General features: G+C 36.0%; 1 protein-coding gene across 1 annotated transcript in view; it reads right to left on the bottom strand.

Annotated features, from left to right (window-relative positions):
- Positions 1–6973: 6973 nt before the first annotated feature.
- The window catches only part of LOC126354028 (leucine-rich repeat-containing protein 15-like), a 316933-nt gene continuing 312788 nt past the window's right edge, over positions 6974–11118 (bottom strand). Inside the window, exon 6 of the mRNA XM_050003360.1 lies at positions 6974–10006. Coding sequence (XP_049859317.1) covers positions 9770–10006 — 237 coding nt within the window. The 3' untranslated portion in view covers positions 6974–9769. The remainder of the gene's footprint in view (positions 10007–11118) is intronic.

Here is an 11118-nt window from a genome sequence, read left to right as displayed (position 1 = left end):
CCATGATAGAACCTGACTGTATCTAATTTTTAAAAATCCAGTCAAACAAAATTTGTGTGACCAAAACTATTCTTCTGGTCTTCCTGGATACTTAGAAAACATGAACTGAATGATAACTGGTCTGTTCGAATGTGTGAATGCCAATCGTCTGTCAGATGATGACAGTATATGCCAACCTGTTCCAGCCTGCCCTGCTCAGCAGAGCACTGAGGATCCTTTTGATCTGCCTCAGGCACCTTCTTGCCCTGTCTGTACAGCCTGTTTAAACCACCTGTGCTGTCTTCATTCAGCTGGTCAGCAAGCTGCTTGGATGTGGTGAAATATTTCACAGTGACAGTGTATTCGTGGAAAGTCAAGTATGCCGAAAGTAGCCAGCTCCAAATCATCTCTGATTCATCAGTGGTTACAAGAATTTCTTTATTTCTCTACAGACGGAAGAGTTATTCACTGCAATGTGTGTAATGAAAACGTAAGTAAAATAACCTTTTACCTGCTACGCCCACTCAAAGAACAGTGAAGCCACTGTTTTTCCCAAGTTAACTTCGATCAGACACATGTGAATGCAAAAATATTTTTTCAAAACCCTTAATGTAGGTTAATTTTGCTAAGTAGATCTCATACGTAAATTCTTCCACAAAGTATTTCTCATTTATTTTTATTTTTAGGTACATTCTAAACAGAGGCCACATTTAAGTCGGCATGTTGCAGGGGACTAAACATCAGGAAAATTTAAAAAAATAAATCAAACTTGAAAGGAACGTTTGTAACTAAACCAAATGCAACAAACAAAGACAATTTTCATCTTGACCTGTGTCGAGCCTATGTGCAGTTGAAAATAGCCAGTTCAAAACTTTTCTAGAGAAATACTGTCATGCAGCATTCCATCAAAATTCACACTGAGAAAGAACTATTTAGATACTTTATATGAAAATAGATTGAGCACTATAAGAGAAGATACAGGCAATTCATATATGTGGATCTCTGTCGATAAGACAACTGGTAGATAAGATCAATATGTAGCTAATTTGGTTGTTGGAAAGTTAGATCTTGATGTGGAATGCTCATTCTCAGTATATAATATGCTACTAACAGACAAGATGATGCAGATTCTCCACAAAAAATTTGGAGAAAATGTTAGTTATTTACTGTGATTGTAATTATGGACATTGACAGTAGTATAATGTGGATTTTTGTCAATCTATTTATCTTTCTACACAATAAAATGTCAGGTTTTGGTCACCTACTTTCTGATTTTTATAAAATATCTTTGTACGCCATAGAACCTGTTTTAGGTACCTGATTTAAGATTTTTAGAACCTAAAAGTCCAAGATCTAGTCGTTAGCCTCAGTGAATTCTGCCAGCCTGTTGCCTCAAATTAAGTGAAACCACATGAAGGTGGATAGCAAGAGAGAAACATACATGCAGCTAATGTGGCCACACACTAGTTTGATTTGTTTGTTTCATTTGCTGAAAATACCGACTGAATTAAGAACTGTATGTGCAAGTCTATGCTATTTTCACCCATACATTGTATTGGGGAGGAGGAGGAGGAAGAAGAAGAAGAAGAAGGAGTAAAAACAGCAAGACAAAGCTAAATTTCTTCACCATAGTGCAGATTACATGCAAGGAAATGGAACATAGATAAATTGAGCGAACCAGATGTTGGTAAGAGTTTCAGTGGGAGCATTAAGGCAATGATCAACTGAAATTGGGGAAAGGAATGCAGTGGAAGACAAATGGATAGTCCTGAGGTATGAAATAGTTAAAGCAGCAAAATACCGAAGAGGCAAAAAGACAAGGCCCAGTAAAAATCCTTGGATAATACAGGAGACATTAAATTCAATTAACAAAAGAAGAAAGTACATAAATGCAGAAAATGTAGCAAGCAAAATAGAATGGAGATGTCTAAATATGTGTGCATAACCAGGGGGAGACTGACACTTCCTATAAGAAAACTAGAAAAACTTTCCAGAAAAGAGAAGCAGTTGTAAGCATATCAAAAGCTGAGATAGCAAGCCAGTACTAAGCAGAGAAGAGACAGCTGGAAAGCTGAAGGAATATATAGAAGGGCTATAAAAGAAAAATAAAGCTGAAGACTATGTTATAGAAAGGGCAGAGGAAGTAAATGGAGATTAGATGCTGCATTTGATACTGCAAAAAGAACTTAGAAGTGCACTGAAAGACCAAAGTCACAAGGTCCCTGGAGTAGACCAACATTACCTCAGAATTATTGAGCTCCTTCGGAGAACAAGGTATAACCAAAGTATTTCACTGGCTGTTATGAGAGAAAGCTGAAATATATCCAGATTTCAAGAAGAGTGTAATAATGCCAGTCCCAAGAAGACAGGTGATTACATGTTTGAATGTTAACAAAGCATCATTTTATCAAGTCATGGTTACAAAATACTGATATGAATTATTTACAGAAGAATCGAAAAACTGGTAGAAACTGACCTGGGAAAAGATCGAACAATGGAAATTCCATGTCAGAATATCAAGAATGAAGGAAAATACATATTTCTGCTTACCATAAAGATAGCACATTAATTCACAGACAGGTGCAATTAAAAGACACTTACACATAAGCTTTCAGCCACAGCCTTCATCAGAAATGGAATGGTTAACATTTCTGCCTAACCAAGCAAGAAGACCCGGGTTCAAGTCCCGGTCACAGCACAGATTTTAATTCATTTTGTCTGCTTCGATCATTATTGTAGATAATAAAGAGACTTAAATGTCTCAGGGAAACATTTAATTATAAGATGTATAAAGCAAAGCTGTTGTAAAAATTGTCCATATAAATGTGATGGCCAACATGCAGCTTCTCTTCCAACATATGTAATACTGCCATTTCCCCCATATCACCAAGCATCCCCGTGTACACAGTGCTTTTATTTACAAAACCGTCTGGATTATTTAGAACATACAATTTGATGCCATATTTATTCATTTTGTTGTTTATATATTGTATAAATGATAATTGTCCCATCCAAAGAATCATAGATTCATCTAAAGATAGATCCCTACCTGGATAATACACCCGATACATTATGTTGTTAAAATAATTCAATACAGGGTGAATCTTATGTAGCCAATCATTTGGTTTCGGGTCTCCTTACTCTGAATGTTTCGCAGAATGCAGTGAGTGTAAGGTTAGCAAATATCTGTCTCTGCCCATACTCATCGCTATTCCCCTATTTTCAAACAGTGGGTCTTTCTTCCAGTAGTCTTGAAATCGGGCATATTTGACATTACCCATAAGTAATGAAATACCCAGCAAGACTAGTATTTCTCCTATACTTACAGGTTTCCAATTACTAATCCTAGAGCCCTCTTTCATATTTTCGCTTGCAAATATACTGCGTGCATTACTGTTCGTTTCATCAACTGCGAGCTACATTATGTCATTTGTAAACAGTAGTCTAAAGAAACCCATTGGCATATTGCCAGCAGGATTTATCTGTAAAACATTGTGCTTTCGTAAACAGATGATAGTGCATCCCATGTGGTTCTTAATGCCAAGTCGCACCTGGTCTGCTTACTTCTGCGAGCACAGGTTCTTTATTTTCGGCAATTTCCTCATCATCGTCATCTGTATCATTTGATTCCGAACTCTCAAGCAACATATTCAACAGGTCTACTATGGTATATTTCTGCAGTCTCAAAATTCTAGCCATCCTCCTCTGGTTTGACCCCTCTGAACTCAACGTCACTATCTTGTAACACACTCAGTAACTCATGGTCAGTATATTGTTCACTCTTCCTACTGTTTTTCGAGTTAGAAGGCCCCAGTGTCAGTTGTTTCGCCAACATTCCAAACAATGCACAACACAGACTAAAAGATGAAAACACACAACTACAGACAGGAAAATGTTGTGTGATCTCTCTTTGGTTGCTTGTGCTAACACGAGTGCACAGTCGAAGAAACTAATCTGAGTACTCAGCTAGCGAACGAGCCACATACAAGCATTACCCGCACTGGCTTGTTGATCACAGAAATGCTTATAAGCTTTGTCTGCACTGGCGTGTCAATCACAGAAACACTTATAAGCATCAGCTGCACGTGTTAAGCTGACACCAAGTGATATTCTTTCATCAATGTTCATCATTTGACTGTTCGGTACAAGTTATTTGTTCCTCATCTTGGTAAATCCCAAGCTTCACTACATCTATTTGCTAGATAATTTGGTTTTATTTGCGTTCTGATTGCATATCCATTTCCTCTAGCTCTTGATATTCATGTACCAGAATATGTTTTGAATAAAAAAAAAAAAAAAAAAAACCATTGAAAATGTGTTTCTCTATTTGGAATCATTCATTCTGCTTATATGGTCATGAAACTGAGCTGTTTGCTCACTGTGTCTACATTTTTACTATTTTATGTTCTTTTTTTTATTCATTTTTGTGTGTTGATCCCTGTTGTTTTAATTTAGATCAAGTACATTGTGTAAAATCATTTTATTTCTAATTTCACTAACCAACTATCGGCTGCTTAACTGATATTTAATGACATTATTTTCATTTTTCAAAAGCTATTTTCAAAACAATTTCTCGTTTTTGCAGTACAATCATTTAGTCTGCTGATGTTTCGGAAACTTCTGTCATTAGCAAAAGCTAAATAGTTTATTTCCAGCCTGAAGGCTTCAACAGGTTCAAAAACTTTTAATTATTTACATCAGTCTTGCATTTTTTTTCCCAATATGCATTTAAACAAGAACAATGTGAGTCCATCTAACTGTTAAACACCTGTATTTGAGTGCAACAACATGGGAAGGACAGATTGCTACTCACCAAATTGTGGAGGCACTGAGTTGCATGCAGACACAATGAAAAGAGAATGCTGGAAATATTTCATCCTTTGGCCAAAGTTCTTCTTCAGAAACAGAAATGTGGTGAACGCATGCGAGTTTTCTACATCTGAAGGATATTATCCAAAACACGAAATATTTATGGCATTCTTCATTGTGCCTGTCTGTCTGACTAAATTTCTCTTTCCTAAGGTGAGTAGCAATCTATGCTTTCCATATTGTTTCTGTTCTATCTTAGACTTCCCATTGTTTGTTTTTGATTTCGAAGAGTTTCTTTGGAATTGTATTTTGTTGGCTATAACACCTACTAATTTTTCTGTCAACACTCATTTTTGCTTGTATATTATGTAGCATTGATGAAGTCATATGCCTTTTTGAAATCTACAAAGCTTTTCCTCCTTTCAGCAAAAAAATCTTATTAATATTTCTCAGGTTCAGTATATGCTCTATTGTCAAACAACCTGTTCAGAAGCCTCCTTGATATTCTCCCAGTTTGTGCGCAACTTCTTCTTGTTTAATATGGATAGCAACAGTATCTTTCACACAACTAGGAGTGATGGGATGGCTTGATAATTACTCATCTGTGAAGAATTTCCTTTCTTATGCAGATGTTGAAACAAAGGTAATTTACAGGCATCCTATAGTTCTTTCATCTATATGTTTACTTCATTTCAAGTGAAGCATCTGTTGCTTGTTCTGGTGTGTGTTTCTGTAATGGTACCATTTGAGTGTCTTATGTAGAAGCCTTGTTGTTTTTTAACTTGTGGGAATCATGTTTGATCTCTTCATGATTGGGTAGGGCAAGGGGTTAGGAGAAGGGGTGGAGTCAGTGGGCGGCGGAATACCATGGTGCGAGAGAAGGGATGGATAGTGGGTAGAATATTCCTTATTTTCGGGCATGACAAGAGGTGGTCAAAAACCTGGCAGAGAATGTGATTCAGTTGCCCCGGCCTTGGGTGGTACTGAATCGTGAGGGGAACTGCTTTGTAGCCAGGTAGTGGACTGTGAGAGGTGATGGTTGACTGGAGAGGTAAGACACGGGAGATCTGTTCCTGTGCAAGTTTGGGTTACTAAAGAGGGACTGCTCGTCACTATGGATGTGATAGCCGTGGATGGCTAGACTGTACAGAAGAGACTTCTTGCTATGGAATGGGTGGCAGCTGTCAAAGTGGAGGTATTCCTGGTGGTTTACAGATTTGATACAGATGGACGTACTGACATAGCCATCTTTGAGGTGGAGGTCAATAGCAAGGAAGGAGGGAGGAATGACCAGGTGAAGCAGATGGTGAGATGGTGTTGAGGTTCTGGAGGAGTGTGGATCCGGGTCACGAAGATGTCATCTGTGAATCCGAACAGGTGAGAGGTTTGGGATTCTTGTGGTTAAGAAGAATTTCTGTAGGTGGCCCATTAACAGGTTGGCATAGAGTGGTGTCATGTGGGTGACAATTTCCATACCACAGATTCTTTTGTAGGTGATGCCTTCAATGGTGAAGTAATTGTGGGTGAGGATATAGTTGGTCATGGTGACCAGAATTGAGGTTGTAAGTTTGAATCAGTGGGGCATTGCGTAATATAGTGTAAAATAGGACATGGTACTTTGGTACTTTTACTCTTCAACTCAGTGTCTTTACCTTAATGTCACTGTGCATGATATTTTATACCATTTATCAAAGAAACTGATTCAATTCCTTCAGTGCCAGGAATGAGGGATACCACCCTCATTTTTTATCAACCTGTGACTTTTCTGCCCACGTAACTGGGAACATCATTATCTTGGAAAATGCAAACCGTGGATGGAAAATTTGTCTGCATTACTGAATGAGTATGGCTTCGTCACATGTCTTAAAAGTTATTATCCCTATCCTTGTACCATGTGACCCATTGAAAACTGTTATACTGCCACCAGCAGGGCAGCACTGATTTACACACTTATCAGGGAACTTGTTACAAATCTAGCTTCTGATCACATTTTTAATTTGATGTTAATAGGACTGCCTGCACTTATGTACAGTATCCCATACTGCCCTTAAAGCAATGTCATAGGACACACACTGGCTGGCTGAAATTAACACAGTAAGTTAGTAAACATCAATCTTTACTTAGCACCTAACAACCAAAAGGAAACAATACTGACTAAATCAGACAGAAATTTCACAATTTCTGATAGCAGTGTTGTAGTGTATTTCACTTCAGTAAACAAACATCTTGTATTTCCATTTACACACAGTGTCCAAAACATCCAAAATGAAACAGGGTTTAAGATGTGAAACAGTTACATGTGTAAAAAGGAGTCAACAGTATTATACCAACAGAACAATGAAACAGGGTTTTACATTAAAATCTTTATTGCTTTTGTATTAATATTTGAAAAGAGTAAAATTATCACCTTCTCACAGCGCAGACTACACTGCATAGCCTTGTCTTTCTGAGCAAAGTTCTATCATCTTTCTTTAGTACTGATCCATATTAAAAACATGTAAAACTGCTTCTAAATTCTTTTACTTCTAAATGAGTATAGGAACTGTAAAATTCAAACAAATTCTATGATTTACCAAATTTTCTAAAACCAACTACTTTCCTAAATAGATTACATATGGAAGAAGTAACATTTCTTTCTACAGGTACTTATGCAGAATGGACTATTTGTTAACAAATTTCCTATAGCAAAATTTACTAAAATGTAATACCGAGTCAAACCAGTAACACAATATCATATAGCTGGAGTTGTTAAATAACAAAGAAAATCTCTCCCATTATGAAAAACTTTGCAATTATACTGTCGTTTGTTTTCACTCACATATAGCACTGCTGTATAAATGTTTGACCCAAAAATATCACAATGCTCTTTTCATGTATGAAAAATTAATAGCAATAATTTACTGTAGACATTAGTTATGGAACTTGAAATACAAGCCAATTCTTTGTTTAGCTTGTTTCACAGTCATAGCAAATACCATTGCCGAAAACTGCATAAAAAGAAAACACTGAATTTTTACCAAATCTACAAAATAAATTACATTTTCATAATTAATAGTCCAGTTTCACATAGAAATGGATAACACACATATTGTACAAGAAATAATATGTAGAGATGATCCATAGAGATCTATTTTGAAGTAGTTAACATATGTTATATCGAACACTAGAATTAATAAACTTTATGAATAAAAAACAATTTTGTAGGAAGGCCTCTCTGTCAGATGAGAAGCAACTAATATCACATCTATCACTCAAAATTGAAAAAGGAAAGTAACCTTAAAAGTTATCAGTCACTGACACAAAAATTAAAGTCACAACAGGCAATAACTTACATTTAAGTTGAGTTAAAATGTTGCATACAGTTCCATCAGTACATTGAGATACACTGCACTTCGAGACCCTTCGGCACTATAAAAATCACATTGTAAAATATCCCACATTCAACAACAGTATACTTCAACAATCTAAATGTATAGTAAACACATTATTTGGCAGGAAGAATCTAACAATAAGGGCACTTCAGAATTGTACAATACAAGAAATACTGTTACAGAACAACAAATTCAGCATCAGGAAAAGTATTTACATTTGTTTATGCAAAGTCATACCCAGTGACAAAAGGGAAAATATGTTAACAGTTAAATAAAACACCTGACTGCAGGCAAAACAGACAGCTTCATTCAACAGGGATAATAAGTTGCCTGTGCCTATATTTACAAGATTCTTCAATTAAAAGAACTGTGTTACTAATGGCAAGCAAAGTAAAGTCTACAGGCACACCACATCTCTTCAGTCTTATCTGCTAACAACTGGGTACCTAAAATATTTGGTATATTACTAATCCTACAAAGATATAAACTAATTCGTCTCAGCGATCAGACGTTCCTAAACAAATAACCACTACTAAGACCAATTTTACACAATCTAATGTTTTCAGATAACTAAAAACAGACAATGCTCATGACCTGCTGGCAATTACCGATGCTCATTACCTCCTCTAACTTTTTTTAAAACTGTCATTGTAAATATATCACAAAAATATGTGGTAAAAATCTTTAACAAAACGTAGCAAATGTCTGTAAACATGGCCACTGATGACACAGCCCTGCACAGGGTTAGCTGTTGATTCACAAATGTTTGTCACATTCAAATATTGTTTCTGTAGATCACAGGAGTTGCAAAGAAATTACTTTTAGCAAATACTTATTGTGAATTGAAATCATTACACATCTTCATTGATGCAACCCACTATATTCCTATGATCAAGACAACTTGTTACAGTTTAGAACAAATTCAAAATGATAAAATTTCTTCATCTTGAACTGGGTACTTATTAGACCATGTTATATACAGCAATAACGTCAAAATATTGCACTCTAAATACAACAATAATATTTATTTTAAAATTTACTGCACAAAAAGAGATAAAATTATTTTAACATTTGAATTCATCACACTGTCATTAATTGAGCAGGAACTGGAAGGATAAGTTTATTTACATCTGTAAAGATATATTAAACATTCACATATGGAAGAAACCTTCATAAAAAATCACTGACGAACACATACAGCGACAATGTGAATTTAAAAATTTCATTCATCACAATAGAGAAGAAATATGCATAGACCAGTAAAGATAAAAGCAGTTTCATCAGCACTGACACTACCACAAAATGGCCACTGAAATAAGTATCTTCTTTCACTTCACAAACATTCATTTCACAACAAGTAAGGAAGCATTAGGAAAAAAAACTTAGAACACTTAACACTCAAATTTGCAGAAAAATATGCAACTTTGTTAAAATAAATTAATACTCCATTAACAGATAACTATAAGAAGTTTATCTGGGAAATTTTGAAAATCAATATGGGATAAGAGCTGAAATGGAACACTGAAAGTGCTTCAGCAAATTGTGGACATGCTTCAAACAATCTGAGGAGAGGGGCAGTTAGCAAAACAAGTAATACAGCAAAGCTGCAGTCACACAACAAGGCCTCGCCTCTCATCATCTTCATAGATCATTCCTGGAGCACCTACTGTAACAGTCGTAGCTGATCGTGGTGGGGGTCGCGGAGGAAGTCTCGGTGGTAGCTGCAGTGGAAGAGCTGGAGGAGCTGTGGCAATTCCACTCATTTCATAGTTCCCCGAGTCAGAGCAGTCTGACAAAGTTGATGACTGAGGCTCTGTGTCAGACAGGTGGTAATTGGGGGGTGCCGCCTGCAAAAAGAAAGAGCACAAGGCAATGAGGTTTATTTCCATTTTTTTAATCATTACATGAACAGCCAATTCACAATAAATCACATAAAATACTTTATGTTACAATACAAATGTATACCCCTCCTTTGCAGACACTGGGGGGTAGAGATACTGTTTCCAGGGGTAGTGTTCTACCCTCAGTGCCGTCCCTAATTTGTAGAAACACCAATACATGTATAAAGTAAGTTAAAGAGTATGGTTCTGATGCACTCTACTTTATTGAGAGAACTGAAAACCCTGTGCAAACACTATACCTGTCCTCCACACAGAGTCAGGCTGTAAAATACTTGAACAACTATATTAGATTATTTTAGTTGCAATTGGTTCTACAAGCATTATAAATATCTTGAACGATGTCAGTTTGTGACACTGGCTGTTATTGTTAGTTTTAAGCCACCTTCTTATTTTATATATTGATCACTGCTACATAGTTACACCAGGACAGCCATTCTTAAGAGTAAATCGGATTCCTTTAAATGCACATACATGGGTGAAATGGGGCCATACTTGAGGAGGGAGTGAAACAGGGTTTTAGCTTATCCCCTTTGTTATTCAGACTGTACACTGAGTAAGCAGTAAAGGAAACCAAGAAAAAATCTGGGAAATGAATTAAAATTCAAAGAGAAGAAACAAAAACTGATATTTGCCACTGTAATTATGTCAGAGACAGCAATGACTTTGGAAGATAAGTTTAACAGAATAGAAAATAGGTCATAAGATTATCATCAACAAAAGTAAAACTAGGATAATGGAATGTAGGATAATTAAATCAGATGATGCTTAGGGAATTACACTGTGAAATAATACACTAAAGGTAGTATATGGATTTTGTTATTTGGGTATCAAAATAAGTTACAACAGGCAAAGCAGAGAGGTTATAAAATGCAGACTACCAATAGCAAGGAAAGTTTTTCTGAAAAAAAGCAGATTCTGTACAAACTTAATCATGTATATAGATAGTTCATCTATCACAGGAATCAAGAATCTCAGCAATTTTTGCCTGTTATTGATATCAATATAGGAAAGACATCGGTCCCAGGAATTCTAAGACTTTTGACAATTTTTTTAGCTTT

This window comes from Schistocerca gregaria, chromosome 3, assembly GCF_023897955.1.
Source record: "Schistocerca gregaria isolate iqSchGreg1 chromosome 3, iqSchGreg1.2, whole genome shotgun sequence".
Classification (NCBI taxonomy): domain Eukaryota; kingdom Metazoa; phylum Arthropoda; class Insecta; order Orthoptera; family Acrididae; genus Schistocerca; species Schistocerca gregaria.
This window is presented reverse-complemented; position numbering and strand designations above follow the sequence as displayed.